This window comes from Ahaetulla prasina, chromosome 3 (genome assembly GCF_028640845.1).
Source record: "Ahaetulla prasina isolate Xishuangbanna chromosome 3, ASM2864084v1, whole genome shotgun sequence".
Classification (NCBI taxonomy): domain Eukaryota; kingdom Metazoa; phylum Chordata; class Lepidosauria; order Squamata; family Colubridae; genus Ahaetulla; species Ahaetulla prasina.
The window spans coordinates 173163901-173188411 of record NC_080541.1 but is presented as its reverse complement, the minus strand read 5'-3'; the positions used below and the strand labels follow the sequence as shown (position 1 = coordinate 173188411).

The 24511-nt window shown below is 38.7% G+C and overlaps 1 protein-coding gene across 2 annotated transcripts; it reads left to right on the top strand.

Annotated features, from left to right (window-relative positions):
• The first annotated feature begins 794 nt into the window (after positions 1 to 794).
• LOC131194213 (cytochrome P450 4B1-like) lies at positions 795 to 22304 on the top strand. Of its 2 annotated transcripts, none has more exons than XM_058174946.1 (12): positions 795 to 1195; positions 4172 to 4316; positions 8306 to 8350; positions 10488 to 10615; positions 11092 to 11216; positions 13363 to 13514; positions 13919 to 14025; positions 16848 to 17038; positions 17350 to 17483; positions 18645 to 18709; positions 19193 to 19275; positions 20311 to 22304. In XM_058174946.1, exons 1-12 carry the CDS (start codon positions 1037 to 1039, stop codon positions 20480 to 20482), a joined length of 1506 nt encoding a protein of 501 aa, XP_058030929.1. In that variant the 5' UTR covers positions 795 to 1036; the 3' UTR covers positions 20483 to 22304. The 2 variants fall into 2 exon arrangements, with proteins under 2 accessions (XP_058030929.1, XP_058030928.1); XM_058174945.1 differs by having other exon boundaries at positions 965 to 1195; positions 11092 to 11210.
• Positions 22305 to 24511: the final 2207 nt, after the last annotated feature.

Here is a 24511-nt window from a genome sequence, read left to right as displayed (position 1 = left end):
CTTGTTGAAGCTTTGTATCTGGAAAACGTGTATTGCCTTAATAAAGCTGTGGCTTCTATGATTAATCTCAAAAATCTACAACCTAATTAGTACTGTATAACTACACTGAGAACATATGCACCAAGACAAATTCCTTATGTGTCCAATCACACTTGGCCAATAAAAAATTCTATTCTATTCTATTCTACTAGGGAAACTACAAGGACTACAATTCTACAAAGCAGCAGAGGACAGGACAAGAAACAATGGTTGAAACTAATCAAAAGAGAAGCAATCTAGAATTAAGGCGAAATTTCCTAACAGTGAGGACAATTAACCAGTGGAATGGCTTGCCTTCAGAAATCAAGTTATTATTTGATAATTTCCACCCTAACCCATTTGCTGGGAGATAGGGTGGAAGCATGAAACAGTGAAATAAGTGTATATAATCGATTGGTGAGTGAAATTTACCTGCAGGCTGGGGAAAAAAATTGAATAAACAAAAGGGACTAAGAGTCCTTGTTTCTTCATGGTGATATAATATATATTAACAAAACTTCAAAGTACTGTTTTACAGACTTGTTTAGGGACTGCGGTCTTCGCGTCATAGCCCTGATAGATCAATGGGTGGGAGAAAGGATGCAGAAGTGAAGTGGCTCTACTATTCACAGTTGTTCTCTCCGGGTTGGCTTTGAAGACGGGTTGAATAAGATGACGTAATTCTCCCTGAGGCTTCCCCTCTCCTCTAGTTGCTATTGCAAAGACACCTCTCTGCACGGAAGACGCGCCCTGAGCTTTTCTTTCGTAATCCCTTTTAGGGGCCGAAACCTGCCTCTCCGCACATTCAAGCTCCACTGGAAAACTCCAGATTCCCGAAGAAGCAGCGCGTGCGGCTTCGGAACCGTTGCCATGTCCTTTCTCTCCTTTGCCAACTTTTCATCGAGACCGTAAAGCGTCCACAACAAGCATCGCTCCTCGTAGCTTTCTCTCTTTGGAAAAAAGCCATTTTGTCACCCGGACGGCCAGCTCTTCCTCCCGAGCCGCCTTTTACTTTGCGATGGACCTTTCCCGGGTTTGGCACCTGGTTGCCGTGTTTTGCTTGACCTACGTGCTGATCAAAATCATCCAGTTGCATCGCCGTAGACAGGCGCTGCTGAAAGCTTTGAACAGTTTTGCCGGTCCCCCTCCCCATTGGCTTTATGGTCATATACTTGAGGTAAGGGAGGCTGGGAGGCTGGGAAGGTTTGTTCCCTTTTAAGTGTGTGTGTGTGTGTGTGTGTGTGTGTGTGTGTGTGAGAGAGAGAGATGAAAATTTGTAGTACTTCTATCTTATGACCCCATTACAGGTGGGTCCTCAACTTACAACAGTTTACTTAGTGACCATTGAAAGTTCCAACGGTACTGAAAAAAGTGACTTATGACTGTATTCACACTTTGTTACAGCAACCTCCATGGCCACGTGACCAAAATTCAGAAACTTGGCAACTGACTCATATTTATGATGATTGCAGTGTCCTGGGATCACGTGATCACCTTTTGTGACCTTCTTATAGGCAAACTCAATGGGGAAGCCAGATTCACTTAACTGTGTTATTAGCTTAACAAGTGCAGTGATTCACTTAACTGTGGCAAGAAAGCTTGTACAACGGGGCAAAACTCACTTAACAAATGTTTCACTTAGCAACAGAAATGTTAGGCTCAATTATGGTTGTAAGTCAAGGATTATCTGCATAGGCAGGAGCACATCAGATTTCTTGGCCAATTCCAGTGGAGATCCAGGGATGTTTTAGGGGCTGAAGTTTAGATATTATAAATCTGATATTGTTCATATTGTCTAACAAGAACATGATTTATTAAACTTCTGTTGTTTCTTCCTAGTGCACTGAGGGCATGTGTTTTACAGTACTTAAATTAATGAGAAAGGCAATTGGAAAAGTAAGGATGGTTATTGCTTAGAGCAGGGGTCTCCAATCTTGGCAACTTTAAGAGTTGTGGAATTCTGGGAGCTGAAGTCCACAAGTCTTAAGTTGCCAAGATTGGAGACCCGTGGCTTACAGCTAAGCCAAAAGTTGGATAAAGATTGTGCAAAGGTAAAACTCTCATGACCTACAATTAACCCACAGTCATGGCACCGAACAGGTCATGGAAGGCAGTGCCCAACTGTCAGATAGGGAAGGAAGCATTCCCACAGCACTCTTGATGGGCCAGTTAAAAGTGACCAGTTCCCCAGCTGTGCCTCCATGATGGCTGTAGATTGTCCCTGTAGGAAAGTATATTAGGGAGTAGAAGGAAAACCTGACCTGCAAATCAGGATAACAAACACATCTACAGGCAGCCACTGTAGGGAGTTGGGGTGAGATGGAGGTGATATCTTGAGATCATGTCCTTAAAAACAGATAGTAAGCCATCTTCATGGCAGGGAAGGTAGGACTTGAATCCTTTCTGATTATCTATCATGGCCATATAGATTTATGGTCATATTAAGAATTCTAGAGAGGGAGGTATAATAAACAGGAAGTGCACTATTTTGTTAATGTTGTTTTCCTTCTTGTTCATCCACAACCCATTTAATATAATTTATGATTCATGTTCCTTGTGTAGTTGCACAATATGCAGCCAAGGTTTGCACAGCTATATTGCCTTGTTGACAGAACTTTAATGTTATATGCAAGTTTGAAGTTCATCATACAAATCAATTTTGAATCATAATACTCCCTGGATGACATTGTGTCAGTTAACAGTTACCCACCAGTAACATCTTTCCTGCACTTACCTTGCAATCAAGAAATGGAGAAAATTCATTTGTGTGGTCACTAAGAGTTGATACCAGCTTCATGGCATATAATCAATCAAAACCTTAAATTATAATTCATAAGAGAAATATTCATCCAGTGCATAAACCCAAAATGAAACAAACCTCATTTTGCCAAATGTACCAATTTTGGCAGAATCAGTGAAGCAAGAACAGCGACACAGATTTCACTAGGATATCTTAATGGGGTAAATATGGAATCTTGGAAAATGTAATTGAAATCCCTCAACCTCATATATAGGGAGTTCATTAAGGCAGAGTCTCTTTGAATGATCTTAGAAGACTTCTGCCATATTTCTATAGTCTTGGGCTAAAGGCATGTTTATACTTGTTTATGTCTGCCCTCATTTCTTTTCCAGCCTCCCTACAACTATTCATAGAAAGTAAGTATCACAGCCCAGTTTCTCATCACAGGGTGGATGACAATAAAACCTTTTTTTCTGCTCCTAGTGTTCTGGACACTTAGTTTTCAAATAAAAAATTAAAATGGATTGCCTATATTCCTTTGGACTCCATTTGTGATCAGCAAAATCTGAAGTGCAGGAACGAGAAATTGCTATCACTATATCTGTAATCGGAAACTTTCTTCATATTTTGATCAGGAGCAAAAGGTTGAGTACCTCCTCTCTGGCTACATTCACCCACTGCTCTGAACCTTAACCTTATTTACTTTGATCTGGGGCTAATTTGATTTGCAGACCCAGTTTGTATATTTGTTCAGCCAATTGCACAGAGCTCCAGATATTTTCAGCATGCAGCAAGATTTTTCAGTTTTGTCAGTTTTGTTTCAGATCATGTATTATGCTGGATTGACATATAAGTACCCTTTTTCCCCCAAAACAAGACATCCCCTGATAATAAGCCCAATCGAGCTTTTGAGTGCACGGCAATAAGGCCAAGCGCTTATTTCAAGGTTCAAAAAAATATAAGACAGGGTCTTATTTTGGGGGAAACACAGTAATATCTTACATTCTCAGCCAAAAAGTGACCTAAAATGGCAGAAACTAAGTTTCCAAGATGCACGAGACCCTAAAAGGCTCAGTTGAGATCTGTCTTTTCCAGAAGTCGCAACTGAATTCTAATGTTTAGTGTGATGGAAAGAGAAATTATGTAACACAGAGTACAATAATGACAACTGTCTTTTTGTTCATTTCACATTTCATTAATGAAATTAAATGTAAATATTTTGTTTTATTTGGCTTCAGACATTTTTTTGTCCTGGCTCTATCTGCTTTTAGGGGAGGGGCTCCAGATATGCTACTTAAAGGCTAAGGGAAGCCTTTGGCCTGAAAAAATAAATTTAAAACACCAAATAGCTCATTAAAATATTTTACCAAATATCACCTTTTCTTGTTTTCTTCTTTATCTTGCACAATGCAGTTTTCATCTGTTTCTGCAGTTTACAGAAAAACAGAGAAATGGAGTTGTCTGTATCCATTTGCCTTTCCTCTGTGGTTTGGCAGGTTCACTGCACTTTTGAATATCATACATCCTGATTATGCAAAACCAATACTTGCTCGAACGGGTAAGAGACACAACAGTCATAATTCATTAGTTGTTGTAATTAATACTTGATTGCAGATGTACATTAACCGGTCAGTAACAAGCGAAGTATATTCCAAAACAAATTTATGACTCCAAGGTTCTCCAACCACTGTTGATTGTGGTACAGTTGTAACTTGCATACACAAATGTCATCTCCAATTATCTGTCCGTAAGAAAAAGAAAAACCACAAATATGGTATTATGCAGTTTTTCATAGAAGATTTGCATTCATGTTTATCTACTCAAATAACATATTCTCTAAGCTGACAAATTGTTTTACATACATACCAATGGCCTGGCTAATATAGAAGTAATAACTGGCAAGGGGATATTAGAGCTGAGGTGGTGCAGTGGTTAGAATGCAGTACTGCAGGTTACTTTAGCTGACTGTTAGCTGCAGTTCAAATCTCACTGGTTAAAGCAGTGGTTCTCAACCTTTATAGTGCTGCGACCCCTTTAATACAATTCCCCACGATGTGGCGACCCCAACCATAAAATTATTTTCGTTTTGAATTTATTGTGCCTGAAGCCATATTGGCTAGCGATCTGAACTGCTTGCAATTGCCTTGAGGACGCAGGCATTAAAGCGGAGACTCCTCCCCTATTAAGTTTATTGCACCTGAAGCCAGATTAGGCTAGCGATTGGGAGTGATTGCAGCTGGCTTGAGAGGGAGACATCAGAGCAAAGATTTCTCTCTTTTTTAATTCATCATGCCTGAAGCCGAATTTGGCTAGCGATTTGAAGAGCCTGCAGCTGGCTTGTGGAGTCAACCATTGGAGCGTGATTCTTTGACTCGCAAGTGTACTTCCCATCTTTCCGATGGTCTTAGGCGACCCCTGGCAAATCGTCATTCGACCCCCAACAGGGTCCCGACCCACAGGTTGAGAACCGCTGGGTTAAAGGTTGACTCAGCCTTCCATCCTTCTGAAGTGAGTAAAATGAGGACCCAGATTGTTGGGGGCAATATGCTTGCTGACTCTGTAAACCGGTTACAGAGGGCTGTAAAAGTACTATGAAGCGGTATAAGTAAGTGCTATTGCTATTGCTATTAAATGGGATACAGGAAAAGAACGATAGATTGCAGGCTGGCCTTCCTTTCTTTCAGGCTACTGAGTAAGCAAAGAAGTCAAAGTAATGGCAGTTCCTCCAACCTGTATGTTTTCTTGGATGAAAAGACTGAACAGATATGTACCAGTAACTGACAGTGCCGAGTGAGGTCCTTTCTTATTTTATTTGCTGGATTACTATGTGCTACAGCAGGTTATGAGACAGAAATGTAAAATGGTTTTGATCTATATAATTTCATCTCACTGACCAGATGTCCTGATGATCTCCTAATTTTCACAGCATTATTTTTGGATGGCTCTTACAGTGGACTTGGACCTGGCACTTGGTCTATCTTCACATTGCCAGATTTTTCCTATACCTGGCATGAATGTAAGAAAAGAACACTTGAAGGAAGACTGAGTGTGGCCTAGCTGTTTCTGAAAAAGTGTTCCGGGTGATCATAACTTATACCTTGAGCACCACTTCCTTGGACTATTGTAACGTATTCTGTACAGGATGGTTTTTGGAGTTATGTTGCAAGTTGCATCTGGTACAAAATGGTCAAGGCATACTGATAGGCCACTCTGAATCTGGATAAATTGTAATGTTTATGCATTCTGATAGGCTTCTGGCATTTGAAATGCTGGTTTATCATGTATAAAATCCACTAAAGCATAGCAAAGCGTAACAATAAAACATAGCATAGCAATATTAGGCATCGCCGTCCCAAGATTGTATCTATGTGCCAGGTCCGAGGGCTTACTGGGAGCTTCCACTATAGGGATGGGATGGGACGGGACGGGACGGGACAGGACAGGACAGGACAGGACAGGACAGGATAGGATAGGAAAGGAAAGGAAAGGAAATTTGCCCAAGGGTGATTAGACACAAAAGGAATTTGTTTCTAGTGCAGAAGTTCTCAGTGTCCATGTAGAGCAACAAAATCATCATCATCATCATCATCATCATACCAATAAGAAGGGGTAGTAGAAAAGATGAGTGGTGATGATAATACTACTAATAATACTAATAATACTACTACTAATACTACTACTAATAATAATAATACATCCATACAACAGGGGTGAATATACTTAGACATAAGACAGAATTATGAGGAGTACACGTTCAGCAGAGTGATGACAGAAGGGGAAAAAACTGTACCTGTGTCTAGTTTTTTTGGCATGTAATGTCCTGTTAGCAAGAGGAGGATTTGAAACAGTTTTATGTCCAGGATGTGAGGGGTCTTTAGTTATTTTCTCAAAGCTCCTTTTGACCCACACAATACACAGGTCTTCTGGGGAAGGCACTATGGTTGCAATCGTTGTTTTTTTTCTTTTCCTAATTATCCATTGGAATCTGTGCCTGTCCTATTTAGTTGCTGTACCAATCCAGACACTTATCAAAGTACAAACTCAATAATTCCTCTGTAAAACTGTATCAAGAGCTCTTGGGGCAGTCTGAACTTCCTAAATTGACACAGGAAGAACATTCTTTGTTGTGCCTTTTTGATGATGGTTCTAACGTTAGGTGTTCATTTCAAATCCTGAAAAATTATAAAACCCAAAAACTTGAAGGATTCTACTGCTGATACTGTGCTGTTAGTAAATATAGTAAAAGGTTACTTAGTAATTTGGGAATATGGATTCCTTTTGTCTTTGTAATTTAAGTAATAATTTCCCAAAGTTTTATTCCAGCCACCTGGAATGTATAGAGTATTTATAAAAAGTAGGGAAAATAATTTATGTAGCAGAGGAGTCCAAGTTTTTCTCAAGTAGAGGGGTAGTTTGTAAGGTAGTTGTTTCAGTTTTTACTTTTTACTTTTACATTCACAAGAGAACATAAGCATTATTTGATACTGTCTAGAAAGGGATGGAGTATATTTTGAGAAAGTTATTTTAATCTGAGGAACACCCTGAAAATTACTGGGGAAAGAAGGGGAGTCATTCTGTTATGTGTTAGCATTAGAAATGCAAAGTAAGGATATCTATATATTATTGCTGTATTTTAATGTATAATATTCTTTATGAGTTCTTTATCCATAAACAAAACCACAAATTATCTAGTTTTTTTCTTTCCTAATTATCCATTGGAATCTGTGCCTGTCCTATTTAGTTGCTGTACCAATCCAGACACTTATCAAAGTACAAACTCAATAATTCCTCTGTAAAACTGTATCAAGAGCTCTTGGGGCAGTCTGAACTTCCTAAATTGACACAGGAAGAACATTCTTTGTTGTGCCTTTTTGATGATGGTTCTAACGTTAGGTGTCCATTTCAAATCCTGAAAAATTATAAAACCCAAAAACTTGAAGGATTCTACTGCTGATACTGTGCTGTTAGTAAATATAGTAAAAGGTTACTTAGTAATTTGGGAATATGGATTCCTTTTGTCTTTGTAATTTAAGTAATAATTTCCCAAAGTTTTATTCCAGCCACCTGGAATGTATAGAGTATTTATAAAAAGTAGGGAAAATAATTTATGTAGCAGAGGAGTCCAAGTTTTTCTCAAGTAGAGGGGTAGTTTGTAAGGTAGTTGTTTCAGTTTTTACTTTTTACTTTTACATTCACAAGAGAACATAAGCATTATTTGATACTGTCTAGAAAGGGATGGAGTATATTTTGAGAAAGTTATTTTAATCTGAGGAACACCCTGAAAATTACTGGGGAAAGAAGGGGAGTCATTCTGTTATGTGTTAGCATTAGAAATGCAAAGTAAGGATATCTATATATTATTGCTGTATTTTAATGTATAATATTCTTTATGAGTTCTTTATCCATAAACAAAACCACAAATTATCTAGTTTTTATTTCTTTAGGTTAGTAGATATTTTTCTCAGAAATTTATGTATGTTTCTCTAATCACAGCCTAGTGTAATTAATTAATCTATAGAATTTTTCTTCTTTTTTCTCTTCTTTTAGAACCAAAAGATAATTTTAGTTATCGGAACATAGTCCCATGGATTGGTATGTATATTCAAGTTCTCCATGATGAAGATCAGTTAGCACAGATAAAATTGTTTATAATTTTATTCTAAAGACTCTTCCTTAGGAGTTCTGCATTGTCTAAGTTTTGTCATAGCTATTTCATAACTAAAGAAAGACAATCTTTGCTTTTATTTTGTTTGCTTATTTTAATTTCTGCTTGCATCCACGTCTCTGGAAATGTGTATTGATTATATGAAATAAACAGACAAAATATGTTATGATAGAGAACTGAGTCTATATGCTATTTAATATAATGATTTCTGAAAAATATACATGAAATGTATTAAGCATTCTCCAGTAATAAAATTCCAAATAGGTTGTATCAGTATTTATTTCAGTATTACTATTGTATTATTGTCCTATCGCTTCCAGGATCCCCATGATTTACAAAGGAGTTGAATAGGGTCAAGAGATGTTTAGAGAATTATTGGAAGTAGCTGTGTAAGTAAATAAAGAAATAATTCACATTAGAAATTGAGAGTCTCATAGACGCTTTGATTTTAGCAAGACTTTTATTTGTGAGTAAAAAAAAAACCCTCTGGGTTGGTAGGTTTTTTCCCCATTGATTTTTATGGGCAATGTATACTTGGAGTGCCATTTAAAGGAAGTCAAAAACCATCAGGTTGTTGGACAGAAAATTGGATACATATTCAGAAAGGGCCATGTTTGCACTGCACTTCAGTCTGCCCATTGTGCTAGTTCAGACACAAACATCCTTGCAGGTGCCACAGACTATTTATTTATCCTGCTAACTTGTACATAATTCATTCATCTACTGACTACTGAAATCCTGGAATTAAAATCGATAAAAGTACCATTTTCTTTGAGAAAGCATCAAAAGTACCCATGGAGATGTTGAAGGAGGAGAAATCTTCAGTGCCACCCCCTGGCATCTGGTCCCAGGGTTAGGGGTCTCCTAGCAAAAAGATATTGATCATGGGAGGAACATCCAATGGTTTGGTTCTTAATACTTGTCTTACCTGCCTACTCCTCTTCTTACCAATCCGTATATTTAATGCTCACCATGGAAGCATGAAGCTGATGATAATGATCTTAAGTCCTGTCCCAAAGGTGCTTTTTTCAAAGGGCAGAAGAAGCTGAAACTGAAGAAGCTTCTTGGATGAGAAGTGAAATGTTTTCAAAGAGAAAACCCAAGAAACTCGAGTTGCCTTTTGGAAACAGCACCTTTGGGACAACTATGACCTGGATGATTAAGAATCTCAATTGACATTTTAAGTACTGGTTTTTGCAAAAGAGTTTTTTTCCAAAAGAACTTTGCCTTTCATGATCCTCAGTCTCTCTTGATGAATCAGTCTGCAAAGACAACACGGAGAAAAGATACATCAACATGGCTGTGTGGATGAGCCATTAGGGCACAATTCTGCATTTCAAGTTTTAATTATTATGCTGTACAATATTTCTGATGCAATGCAACGAAAGTAGACAAATTTGTATAGTGATCATAGAATGTATACATTAGGAGACAAATAGGCCATCTAGTCCAACTCTCTGCTCATTGTTGGAATCCATTAAACCACACCTGGCAAATATCTACCCAGCACTTTGATTTGTTTGAAAATGACATTTGTTTGAAAATGTCCCGTGAAGAAACAAACAAAGGATAAAACATTTCTAAGGCAAAAAATAAATCTGAAGAAAATACTTTTCAAGAATTCTCAGGTTAACCAATCAGCTCCCAAATAAAGTAGAAACGTAAACAGGAGTCACAGAAAGAGACACAATAAGAACTTTGATACCCACATTACGTAATGTATCTTGGTTTATGGTTATAGTAAATGTTCTTACTATAGACTCAGTTGTAATGAAGTTTGAAATCTCTGTTTTCTTTTATTTCTTTGTATGTACATCAGGTGCATACCACTTACCTGGTTCAAAAGAAATGAAATAGTTATGAAAACTTTTATGGAAATGAAGTTTCATTGCTGCTGTAAACTATAGGAGATTACCTAAATGTAACAAGATTTTGTACTGTTTATTTTTTATTAGATTTTTTTTCATCTCCCCTTTATTATAAGTAACGCAAGGTGCCAAACTTATATAATATGCCTTCTTCCTCTTGTGTTCTTATTTGATTGGAAGTATCTGTTTCCTTTAGGGAAAGGTTTATTGGTCTTGCATGGACCCAAATGGGCACAACATCGAAAATTGCTAACTCCAGGCTTCCACTTTAATGTATTAAAGCCATATGTGCCCCTGATTGCAGACTCTACGAAAGTGATGTTGGTAAGTGTTAATAATTGATTTATTAATAGTTTTTCTGTTTATTGGCAGCTGGAATGGTGTGTGCATATGCATGTGTGTTTGGCTGCAGAATTCTGGAGGCTGAAGTCTCCCACCTTAAAGTTGCCAAGGTTGGGAAACATTGCATTAGAGAGTCAGAAATGAAAAGTAATGAATGTCCCAGAAAAATAATTACTTGAGAAAATGGAGAGATCATTCTGCTATACATTAGAGTAGAACGATTTATAGACTATGCTATACAATAATTTAGCTTTGCTTGTTTTAAGGCAAGGGTGTTGAACTCGATTGCATCATGTGACATCATGTGACGTATTTCAACTGTTTTGCCTTTGCAGAACCAGGGTGGGCGTGGCCTGTGTGTGATGCATCTGGCCCACGGTCCGCCAGTTTGACACCCCTGTTTTAAGGGGTCCAACATAACATAACAGAAATATTTCATTTTCCTTCTGTTGATTTAGGATAAATGGGAACAACTGATCATGAAGGAGAAATCAGTGGAACTCTTTGAACATGTGAGCTTGATGACACTTGATAGCATCATGAAATGTGCCTTTGGTTATAACAGCAACTGTCAAATGTACAAGTTGGTATTGCTTTTCTTTTAAAAAAATCTCCTTTCTTTGTTTAGTAACATATTCAGTAATGACTTAATGGGATCCAAGTGATCCTATTATAAAACATAGCATCCTTGTATTCTGTAACTACTTACCCTCCCACATATATAGAATCACAACTTACACATTTCATGACTGTCCTCTTTATTTAGTATGCATCAGTTGCTCTTTTGGAGTCAAATAAAAATTGTAGTTAAGTCCCTGAAAAGAACCATTTTTGGCCTCATTGTTTGTATACATTATACATCATTTCAATGCAATGAGTAATCAAGGTTTAGAGAGTTAGTTTGGTATCGTGGTTAAGGCATTAGGCTTCAAACCAGGAGACTGAGTTCTAGTCTAGTGCCTTCAGCACAAATTCAATTTGGATGACCTTGTGCCACATATTCCCTCTTAACCCTAGGAAGTAGGCAATGGTAAACCATCTCCAAAAAAACATTTCCTAGAAAACTGCAGAGTTTTGTCCAGGCAGTCTCTAGGAGTCCACACTGACTTAAAGGCACAATTTATACATAATCAAATGTTTTAGAACTAAGGACTCATTCCCTATAATTTTTGGCTGATGAGGCTGAAATCGGGCAAAATAATAGTGTCATGCTAGAGGTCAGAGCTACTTTCCCAACACTTGTTTTTGGTGATGGGGTGGAGGTATTTTTAAAAAAAATAGGATGAGATGACCATAAGCACATTAAGAAACTTAACAAACTTTGTTTCTTTTCTATTCCACTCCCATTTTCAGAAATCAGTGGAAAATTTTGCTTTCAGGGCTCAGTGATTTTCTGTCAGAGTTTGGCAATGGACTTTCAAACCAGGAGTTGACATTTATTTCCAGCCTATTGTGTAGAGTAATCACTCCCTGGTTTAGATGGGCTGGATAACAATAAAACGCCCAAGGAATTTATACCGTATTAGTTAATAAATAGTCAGAATTGCTTTTAAATCACATTCCTGAAGTATTAATAGATGGATCTTGTGTTGTCTATAATACATTACAGCATTATTACCAGTGGTGTCCTGCATCCCGCTTGTATTGGCTCATGAGAACTAATTGTTAAATTTCTGGAATTTTCTGACATGATTGAGAGCAGAGCAGCACAGCGCTTAGCAGACTGTTCAGTGGCTAGTGGCAAGATGGCAACAACAGAGTTGGTTGTTAAATATTTACCACTGACTATTGTCCAAGGGATGCAGTGGCTCAGTGGCTAAGACGCTGAGCTTGTCGATCAGAAAGGTTGGCAGTTTGGTGGTTCGAATCCCAAGCACTGCATATGGAGTGAGTTCCCATTACTTGTCCCAGCTTCTGCCAACCTAGCAGTTCGAAAACACATAAAAAATGCAAATAGAAAAATAGGGACCACCTTTGGTGGAAAGGTAACAGCGTTCCGTGCACCTTCGGTGTTTAGTTATGCCGGCCACATGACCATGGAGACGTCTTCGGACAGCATTGGCTTTTCAGCTTTGAAACGGCAATGAGCATCGCCCCCTAGAATCAGGAACAACTAGCACATACTGTATGTGTGAGGGGAACCTTTACCTTTACCTATTGTCCAGATAGCTAAATGAAAGCTTTAATAACATAAAATAAATGTAATGGTTTATGATGTAATTTTATGTAAAATCAGAAGTAAGCTTCACTGAGTTATTTCAATACATGCAGGCCTCGACGTACAGCAGTTCATTTAATGACCATTTGAAGTTACAACGGCATTGAAGGAAGCGACTTATGACCATTTTTCACAATTATGACCATTGCAGCTTCCACACTGTTATGTGATCAAAATTAAGAATTTGGCAATTGGCTCATATTTATGACGGTTGCACTGGGGTCATGGGCGACTTTCTGACAAGCAAAGTCAATGGGGAAGCCAGATTCACATAGCAAACTTGTTACTAACTTAATACTTGCAGTGATTCACTTAACAACTGTGGCTAGAAATGTCATAAAATGGGGCAAAATTCATTTAACAAATGTCTGGCTTAGCAACATAAATTTTGGGCTCCATTGTGGTTATAAGCCAAGGACTACCTGTACTATTGTTTGAAGACTATAAAGTAGTGATAGTATTCATATTTAAAATCCTGAATTTATCCTTTGATTTTCCTGCTGTCCTTTAGGGAAAATTCTTACGTTCAAGCTGTCTTTGAGCTTTGCTTCTTGATATATGCCAGGATGCACCACATTGTAGGTCAGAGTGATCTTCTATATTGGTTCAGTCCCCATGGATTTCGGTTTCGGAAAGCCTGCCAAGTTGCTCACCTTCATACAGGTATTTTCCCCCGAATGCTTTGATTTTGGTTTTGGGTGTTCTAGAAGGTAAAAAAAAAAATGAACAAAACCACAAGCCAATCTTAAACAACCGTTTAAGAAGAAATCATGCAGAGTAGGATTTTTGTTCAATCCATCATTTTAAGTGCTTCTATGTACTTTATATTTCATTAGTATGTTGCTATTTCAGTCTGTGCATTTTTTCAAATTTTGCAATGTACTCAAGGAAATCACTCAATTGGTGTGCTATTACAACCAGAAAAATGGCTAATTAAAAAAGTTAACATAACCTACAAGGTTAACATAATGTACAGTTTGGCATTTTCCTACAGTGTAAGGAGTTACCATGAACAAGCTTAAACATTGGAATTGGTGAGCTGTTAACATCAAATGTTTCCAATACAGAGAAAGTAATCAAGGAAAGAAAGGAATCTTTGAAGGCTGAGGAAGAACTTCAAAAGATCCAGGCGAAGAGGCATTTGGATTTTCTTGACATTCTTCTTTGTGCCAAAGTAAGTTTAGCAATGAGGAAAACATTGGTCAGTTAATTATACTAGTTGTGGCTATGATTTCTAAATGATTTTACTACCAGTAGACTTTATATAATCAAATAAGAACCTTGCAATTCTAATTCATGCTATGAAGTTTTGAAACTCTCAAAGATACCATATTTTTCGGAGTATAAGACGCACCGGAATATAAGACGCACCTTAGTTTTTGGGGAGGAAAATAAGAAAAAAGCTGATTGGCAGGTGGATTGGCCACCCGGAATATGCTCAATCAGCTGTTCCCAGAGGTGAATTTTAGCAACAGATTCGTTGGTTATGAGCTTTGTGCCTTGCTTTTTTTTCTGCCTCTGAAACTTCTGAAACTCAGTTTCAGAAAAAACTTTTTCTTCTGCCTCTGAAAGCCTCGGAAACAGAGCTTCATGAAAAAAAGCTTTTTTCTAAAGCTCTGTCTGGAGGCTTTTTTTCTGAAGCATCTTTCAGAGGCTTTTATTCAGAAGGACTATTTATACTCTGTTCAATCTTCTTTCTTTGGTATTGGTATATAGATTAACCACTTCTGATCTGTTGGTTATTGTGTCATTCTCCAGATTTGTTAGCATAGTTTGGTTAGAACCTTTACTGATTCTTCTTTTGTTGCTTGCCATATTATTTTAGATAAAAGCCTTTCAGAGGCTTTTTTTCTGAAGCTCTGTTTGGAGGCTTTTTTTCTGCAGCTTCATTTCTGAGGCTTTTTTCTGAAGCTTCTTTCAGAGGCTTCTTTCAGTCTCTGAAATCTCTGTTTGGCAGGGCTGGGCAGGGCTACATTCAGTGGATAAGACGCACCCAGATTTTTACCCTCTTTTTGGGGGATAAAAGGTGCATTTTATACTCTGAAAAATACAGTAACTGACATGAATCTATATTTTCCTATTGTTCCGTCTGCATATTATAATCAAAATTTTTAGCCCAATTTATATTCTTTCCTTCTTCCATTTCAAATTTCAAGAGAAGTTCATACATCTTAGCAATATATACACCTCTTTTATGTATAATTCCATTTTAAACTTTGTTTTGCCTTTTATTTTTTAAAGTCCAACAATTGCCTGACTCTTTAATAGTAAAGAAAAAGAACATTCCCATAAAGGTGCAATTTGTCAATTTTAATTCCAGTTTATTCAAAAGCACTTTCACACAAAAACTATCCATTTTATTGTCTTGAAACTTTCTTATACCTGCTTAAGCTTTTTATCTGAAATTTTTATTAGCTTATCAGAATATAAAATACAAAGAAAATGAAAATAATGGAAAACTAATGAATGAAAGAGGGAAAAGAAAAAAATTGTGGGGTAAAGGGGAAAAAGAAAATAAAGTTGATTTCTGACTCTCTTCAGCACAGTAGAAGATGCTCCCACTACTGCCTCAACTTTTTACTTTTACACAATAATAAATACTACTAGTCATGTCTATGAACACAAACCTATATAATCAGAAAAAAACAGAATCGAAGTTTCATTTTTTTCCCCATGCACAAAATCCAGAAGCGATTTCCAAATGGAAACAAAATTAGATATGTTGTTTTCTTTGAGTGAAACAATCAATCTAACCATCTCTACTTTTTTTCCTTCTTTGCTGTAGGAAATTATATATATTTCTGTTTGTACCTATTAATCTTTGTAAAGTATCATTTCATTTATATTTTAGAACATAATTGATTTATAATAGGAACAGTTTTCCGTAGATAATTTTCAAATATGTCCAGTGGTGGGATTCAAATAATTTAACAACCAGTTCTCTGCCCTAATGATTTCTTCCAACAACCAGCTCACCAAACTGTTCAGAAAGTTAACAACCAGTTCTCCCGAAGTGGTGCAAACTGGCTGAATCCCACCACTGAATATGTCTCTAAAACAGCGGTTCTCAACCTGTGGGTCGCGACCCCATTGGGGGTCGAATGACGATTTGCCAGTGGTCGCCTAAGACCATCGGAAATATGGGAAGTATACCTGCGAGTCGAAGAATCGCGCTCCAATGGTTGACTCCACAAGCCAGCTGCAGGCTCTTCAAATCGCTAGCCGAATTCGGATTCAGGCGCAATGAATTAAAAAAGAGAGAAATCTTTGCTCTGATGTCTCCTTTTCAAGCCAGCTGCAATCACTCCCAATCGCTAGCCTAATCTGGCTTCAGGCGCGATAAACTTAATAGGGGAGGAGCCTCCGCTTTAATGCCTCTGTCCTCAAGGCAATCGCAAGCAGTTCGGATCGCTAGCCAATACGGCTTCAGGCGCGATAAATTCAAAACGAAAATAATTTTACGGTTAGGGTCGCCACATCGTGGGGAATTTGTATTAAAGGGGTCTCCACATCGTGGGGAATTGTATTAAAGGGGTCGCAGCACTATAAAGGTTGAGAACCACTGCTCTAAAATGTGCTCCACTTTAGCTATTTTCTTAGCTCCCTCCAGTGGTCAAACAATTTTTTTCCCTGGCCAATCAGAATTCATAAAAATCAGGGAATTTCAGCCACCCACAATAAAGCATTCCTGCAGTCTACTCATGAGGAACAGCTGCCTGGAGTGCAAATGGGTTATCTCATGTTCTCCCCTTTATCTGGAAAGACAGCACTGGCTTGAATTTGCCATGTGGCCACTAATCTTTACCACAATGCCATGCCTGATTTCATCAGGAATATCAAGTCTGCCATAGCTTCTTAACTGAAAAACTGGATCACAAAATACTCTTAAGCCAAAAATGAAACAAAATATATTTATTACTTAGAGTCTTGTATGAATCTAGTGAAAAAATGAATTCCTCGATAAAGTCTTATCACTAGAAGTTTCTCAATCCTTAGGATGAAAATGGCATTGGATTATCTGATGAAGAGATACGTGCTGAAGTGGACACTTTCATGTTTGAAGGTCACGACACCACGGCTAGTGGGATCTCTTGGCTGCTGTATTGCCTTGCACAAAATCCAGAGCATCAGGAAAGATGTAGAGAGGAGATAAAATCCATTCTGGGAGATCGTGACACAATCGAGTGGTAAGTATTTTACTGGAGAGATTTCCTATAGGTATCATTATTCAGTGGATAGATGTGGGATATCAGTGAGTGATATTGCTAAGTATTGGCAAGCTATAGTGGTTAAGTATTGGGTGGTTATAGGGGTTAAAAGGGTGCCCATTTTGTTAGGTCTTGGTTCTGCTGCTGTGATTGTGTTCTTATTACTGAGGGCATCGAATCTCAGGACTACTATGACAACTACTAGTACAGAGGATGCTTAGGATTGGCTTTAAAAAACTTATCTGATTTGTAATTAATCTATTGATGTACTTCGTTTCAACATATTGCAGGGATGATCTTAATAAGATGACTTACTGCACCTTATGCATTAAAGAGAGTCTCCGCCTTTATTCCCCGGTACCTGGAGTGTCCCGAGAATTAACCAAACCTGTTACATTTTTTGATGGGAAAACTCTACCTGAAGGTTCAAATCATTTTATTCTACTCTCATATCCATAGATCTTTTTTAGCTGCAACATTGCAACACATAACATCTTTATACTATTTGTCTCTAACTACCTTGTTTCTAATTTAGTTGTTTATTATTTAGCTAGGAGTCTCTATTTCAGTTCTATAATACTCAGGCTAGCTTACTAACAAAACTTAAAATGAATCAAAACATCATGTGACACAGTTGAGCCTACCAGTCCCTTTCCTTCCCAATAATGTATCTAGCAAGGGGGGGCGGGGAATTGGGTAGACTTTAGGACAGATTGAAAGGACGTGGTGGCTCAGTGGCTAAGATGCTGAGCTTGTCGATCAGAAAGGTCAGTAGTTCAGGGGTTCAAATCCCTAGTGCCGCGTAACAGGGTGAGCTCCCGTTACTTGTCCCAGCTTCTGCCAACCTAGCACTTCAAAAGCAAATAAAAATGCAAGTAGAAAAATAGGGACCACCTTTGGTGGGAAGGTAACAGCATTCCGTGTGCCTTTGGCATTTAGTCATGCCAGCCACATGACCACGGAGATGTCTTCGGACAGTGCTGGCTCTTCGGCTTTGAAATAGAGATGAGCACCGTCCCATAGAGTCAGGAATGACTAGCACATATGTGCGAGGGGAACCTTTACCTTTACTTTGGGACAGATCGAAGTATCTTTATCTACTAGGAACTGAATTTGGAATAATAGTCCCAGAAGACCTGGCAGAAAATTCATGTTAGTTTTGTTGAGAAGCCTTACTAGAAAGACAGTAGCTGAAGTCACTGAAAGCTATTGAGATATCCAAATCAATTAAAAGAAATCCTGCTGTCCTTCTATCGTTCTAGGCCAGGGGTCTGCAGAGCTGGCTGAGGAACTCTGGGAGTTGAAGTCCACAAGTCTTAAAAGTGTCAAGTTTGCAGACCCCTGTTCTAGATTATCCAAATGAGATTACATAGTGTAAATGCTGATATACTATGATTACACTATCTGGAACTACTGTTTTGGTTCAGAAACTTCAAGAAATGTCAAGTCCCTACTATTTGTGTACTGTATTACAGTCACTGGCTCAGTCTCAAAACTTCTAGCACAGAGTTTAACAGAGCTTTTATTGCCATCTCATTGCATGCAATCTAACATGACTCCTTTTCCCATATTGATTGTTTCACAGGCACCTGGGTTGTGATAAGCATTCACCTTATCCACAAGAACCCCAGTATATGGCATAATCCAGAGGTACAGTATTTGGTGACATTGCAATTTCTCCAAAAGAGAGCCACATCTTTTGGGTTGACTAGAACAAAGTCAAGAGTTGTCACAATTGTCAATTCTAAATGGCATTTAAGATTAATATAAAACATAATCTATAAAAATAATGCAAAATGCAAATGTTTTTTTTTCCAGATTAGCGGCAATAGTAGACTTCATGTTAGGGTCCCAGTTTCAGTCTGTAGCATTTCCATATGCCAACTGGAAAATCTCCTGCTTGAAAGCTGAAAGAAAAATTGTACAGTAGACTGCACTGAACAAGTTGGACTGCTGGTCTAGTTCAGTTTAAGACAGCTTTGTAATGTTTTCAAAGACCGGCTAAAGTGATCCTAATTTTCTCTTTTTATGGTACTTGATAGAAATGGATGTTCTCTAATAACTTGGTCAACTAAAATGACTGGATATTTCTTTTGTAACCACCTATTGAAACAACCCCTTTCTTGTTTTTAGGTGTTTGACCCACTGAGGTTTTCTCCTGAGAACTTATCTGGCAGAAATTCTCATGCTTTTCTTCCGTTTGCTGCTGGGCCAAGGTAAGTTTATATTATATAGATATAAGCATAATTAACCTGCTCCAGAATGTCTTTATCTGTGTCTTGTCCAAACTGAGCTAAACACAAGGAAGCCAGTGGTGAGATTCAAAAAGTTTTACTACCAGTTAGTTCTGTGGGTGTGGCTTGGTGGGAGTGGCATGGCTCGGTGGGCGTGGCTCGGTGGGCATGGCAGAGCAAGGATACTGTAAAATCTCCATTCCCACCCCACTTTAGGGGGAGAATACTGTAAAATCTCCATTCCCATTTCCTCCTGATCAGCTGGGACTTGGGAGGCAGAGAATAGATGGGGGTGGGACCAGTCAGAGGTGGTATTTACGGGTTCTACGAACTACTCAAAATTTCTGCCACCGGTTCGCCAGAACTGGTCAGAACTTGCTGAATACCACCTCTGAATGAAGCCAACATTGTGATTCTTATGAGCAGATTTCTTTGGTAGGTGAACAAAATCAACTAGTGCTGAGATGAGCATTCTTTCCTTAGAATTTTTGGTTCTAAAGACCTGCTTTTGATATTTATTACTAAAGCGGAAAAAGAAAAGTGTGTATAAAAAGAGTATATAAAGGTGGGTATATTTAGAGGCCTTTCTAGATGGTAGCAGTAAGTGTCTTCTCCTTTTTAGAATTATTGTTTTCACTGCCTTTGCTGGCAGAAGAAATGGTGGTAGAAAAAGTGATACAGGGTTTTCCATTCTCCTTTTTATTATTGGCAGAATTTCTCAGAATATCAACCTAAAAGGTTTCTAGGTCTTTAAAAAATGGGAAAAGTAACCTATAAGTTATATATAGAAGACCACAGCATCTTCCCAGAAGCATCTTAGAATGTTGCTATCATGCCTAGTAGTATATTTCAAAGAACACTCTGGGCAAGATAAATTAACTATCAGAAAATTTTGGGAGTTGAGAGTCCTAGGACAATAGTAAGATACCAGTTTAGGGAAATGCCAGAAGGTTAGGAATTTGGGAATTAATTTCCAGATAGATGCACCTTTGATAACAAACTTTCTTGTCCTTTCAGAAACTGCATTGGACAGCAGTTTGCAATGAATGAGATGAAAGTGGTTCTCGCTATGACTTTGCTTCGATTTGAATTGTCACTTGATTTATCAAAGCCTCCGCCTGTTCCAGTGCCTCTGATTGTCTTGCGTTCTGACAAAGGAATTCATCTTCGCTTGAAGAAACTGGGGTGAACCTATAATTAATTGAGGAAATAATTCATGTTGAAGAAGAAACTTGGGGCGAACCTATAATTAATTGAGGAAATAATTCATGTGGGGAGCAGAGAAGGGCTTCTGTAGAATTTTCTCATCCAGCCAGGTGCTCTGTACATGTTTTGAGATTATAATTCCCAGAATACTTCTGTTGCTCTTCAAAAAATATTGAGACTTTAATCATGGTGGCTGGGAATTAAAATATTAATACCTGTGGGGACTAATAATTTAACTGAAAATGGGAAGGAGAATGTAGAAATTATAGAATGATATTTGCAAATAATTACCATGAAGCATATTTTCTCCTGATGAAAGGTTGAATGGCCAAGATATCTGATTTCATCTACTGCCAATTCATTTTTAGATTAACTACAACACTAGCAAAAATTTCACTCAGTAATTAATACACTGTGCGGGTTTTTTTTAATTAATGTTCACATGTAGTCATGAATTACAGTATGGGAAGATAAAAGATCAACATTTGAGTGGCCTTGTAACATCCAACTACAAGCATCTTGTTATAGCAGTAGCACTTAGATACTGCTTCACAGTGTTTTATAGCCCTCTCTAAACCGTTTACAGCGTCAGCAAATTGTCCCCAACAATCTGGGTCCTCATTTTAATGACCTTGGAACGATGGAAGGCTGAGTCAACCTTGAGCCTAGTGAGATTCGAACTGTCAAATTGCAGGCAGCCAGCCGTCAGCAGAAGTAGCCTGCAGTACTGCAATCTAACCACTGCACCACCATGGCTCTTATAGTCTATCTATAGTTACAGACTTTGACTGCTTTCAGCAGAGAAATTACTCTTTAATTTCTTTCTTCTCATGTGATAAGCAGCAGTGTATGACCTTTCTTGATGTAGGTCAGTTCTTTCAGTCACTCATATCGTAGAGTAATTCAGCTCCAAGTTGGGCTTGGAAGCCAAGACAGAAGCCAGAATATATGCCTCTGGGATTCTAGTACTGTTATATAAAATATGTTCACAGTATTTGATTATCAAAAAGAAAATTCATTTGTTACTAAAATTGCATGCTTTGTCCATACTGGATATTATTAAACTAATCGTATGCAAACCATAATTTTCCAAATAACCTTTGAATGAAATATGAAGTGCACAACAACAGCAGATATGGAAAATTTAATACAGTGGTAAGTAAAGTTTCTTTTGACTCAGGACATAATTGTAGCTTCTCCTTGCCTTCCTCCTTCAAAGTATAAGTCTGTATGTTCCAGGTAAACCAGATAGGAAATGCAACAAGATGAACTAATTCTACTTTATTGTAAGGCTTCTTTAACAGAATCGTGGATGTCTGTAAGTTTACATTTTCCACCACCACTTTTAATTGCTTGCTCCATTAAGGCAAGTCTTTCCTATTTTTTTCTGGACAATTTCTCTGAACACTGGGACAAGAGGGGAGGGCGGGTTCCTGCATCTCCTGTCTGATTGTTTCCTAGGCAGTATCTCTTCTAGACACAAGAACAGTTTTTTCCCGAATGCCATCACTCTACTAAACAAATAATTCCCTCAACACTGTCAAACTATTTACTAAATCTGCACTACTATTAATCTTCTCATCGTTCCCATCACCAATCTCTTTCCACTTATGACTGTATGACTGTAACTTTGTTGCTGGTAATCCTTACGATTTATATTGATATATTGACCATCATTTGTGTTGTAAATGTTGTACCTTGATGAAGGTATCTTTTCTTTTATGTACACTGAGAGCATATGCACCAAGACAAATTCTTTATGTGTCCAATCACACTTGGCCAATAAAAAATTCTATTCCATTCTATTCTATTCACCTTGATCCTCAAAAGTCAGTCAAACATTCCATTACAATATGTTACATACAGCTTCATAGAAATTATTTATTTCCCAGCGGGAAAGGCCTAAGCTTCTTGAATGCTATATCCTCAGATGACCAGAAAGGTCCTCGGGCAATAATATGGGAGAACTGTGATAGTACAGCTGCAAGATGCTAGACCTTTTGCAATTCGTTTGAAAAATGAATCCCTCTCCCCAAACTTCATTATTTAGGAGACACAAAAGGGCACAATCAAGGAAACAAGATTTCAAGAAGGAGATTTAATACAAGTGTTAAGTGTGGGAGTTGAAAGAAGAGGCACGTAACTTCAGCTCTTTATTTGCGGCTTGGAAAAACTTCTGCTAGGCAGCTCTCTTTTAAAGGGAATTGTCCGGCAGCCTAGCCACTGACATTGCTTTAATTTTCCCGCCGCTCGAATGGACCAATGAACGGCGGGTATGCTAATGTCTGGCTAAACCCGGACCTGAGTGATGCCTATGCTCCCGGCTTCACTCTCTATTTACGTATTCAACAACAAGGGTTAGAGAAAAGTACATCTTGGAAACAGTGACAAGAACTTTCAGCTCTGCATTATTAGTGTGCTCATTAAAATTGAGTCTCTGAAAATTTTTTCTTCCCAGGTTTTCTGCTGTTGCCTAGATAAGCCATTAATATATTCTCCCATCTGTTTATTGTGTATGTCTAGAAATCCTCTGGTTTCTTTCACTTTACAATCTCTCCTATTCCAGTTCTGTACCTCATGTTGGGCATTGTTCTGTCATAACCCAGATGAATTAAAAAGGGAAAGATTGGAATTGCAATGGAAGTTGGCACCACAAGTAACATCTCCCTTTTTTCTCCCACTGGTAACACCGGCCTCCATTTCCTCCAAGCACTGAGCAGAATGGGTGTTGCTCACATCATTCCAGGGTCACACCAATTCTCTGACATGCCATTTCAAGCTAGCACAAGCAGATGTTATTACAATTCCACCTCTGGCTCTTTAGAGAGCAATAGTAAACAAGAGAATGGGGTAGTGGAGGGAGGGAGGTTTACATCAGCCTACAATTCCAGAGGGCCTGAGGGGTGATGGAGAAGGCCTGTTTTTCTCTCTCACCTGGCTCTAGGGAGGCTCTGGAGGCTGGGTACAGCAAAAAAGTCACTTCCTGTCCAACCGTAAGTTGACAAACGGGCAGTTTCTGGCCTCTGGAGGGCCTCTGAAGGGGTGGGAAAGGCTGTTTTAGCCCTCCCCAGACTCATAGAGAGGCTCTGGAGCCAGGTGAGAGAAAAAAATGGGTCTACCAGGCCATGGCATGCCAGGAGCAGGGGGAGGGGGGTTGCGCGTACATGTGTGGGGGTGGAGTGCATAGAATTATGGGTGCGGGCATGTGTGCGCACAACCCTCCCGCCTCCTGACATGCGATGGCAAAAAGGTTAGCCATCACTGCCCTAAACTAGATACTGTATATTCAGTTTGTTTTGCCCTGTTGCTGTCTTGCTGTACAGTAGATGCTTACTTTCATTGTTGTATTGCTCTTTTATGTTCAACTACTATACTTTTCGCAGAGACAAAGTTGTAGAAAGAAACAAAAAATATTGCAAAACCCATAACTCTCCTTTTCAATTAGTCAGTCATGTGTACTTGGAGCAACAATGGACGGAAGAAGTGCAGTCATCTGAATGCATGGAGAAATCACAGGCATGGAACAATTTGAGATTAAAGGCTTGGGTTGTACAATTAAGCTGTTAGATAATTATTGTATGAAATATTAAGGTGTAAGTTATTAGCAGAGTTTTCCAGCAACATTTTACATTCTGAGATAGGGGAACACATGACTCCATGACAGATAGGTTGTGATGTGTTGTGTTTGCGCCCCCCCGAGCCGGCCCTGCTGCCAGAAAGTGACTTGGAAAGTGAGGGGGAAGGGCCGTCGGGACTTACCTCAGGAGCACCGGCTTGCCTGGCTCAGCTCCAGGAGCCAGAAACAGGCCAGGTGGAAGAGATAACGAGGCGTCTATCCCCTGACTCTTTCCCCCCCCCCCCAGGCCACGCCTGCAGACCCAGCTGACGGCAATCAGGCTTGGTTTCGTAGGCAGGAGAGGAGGGAACAACAGAAGCAAGGATAGGGCAGGCCTAGGAAGTGCTGAGTCATGGAGCCACACCCCACAGGATATAAAAGGCAGCCAGAGCTACT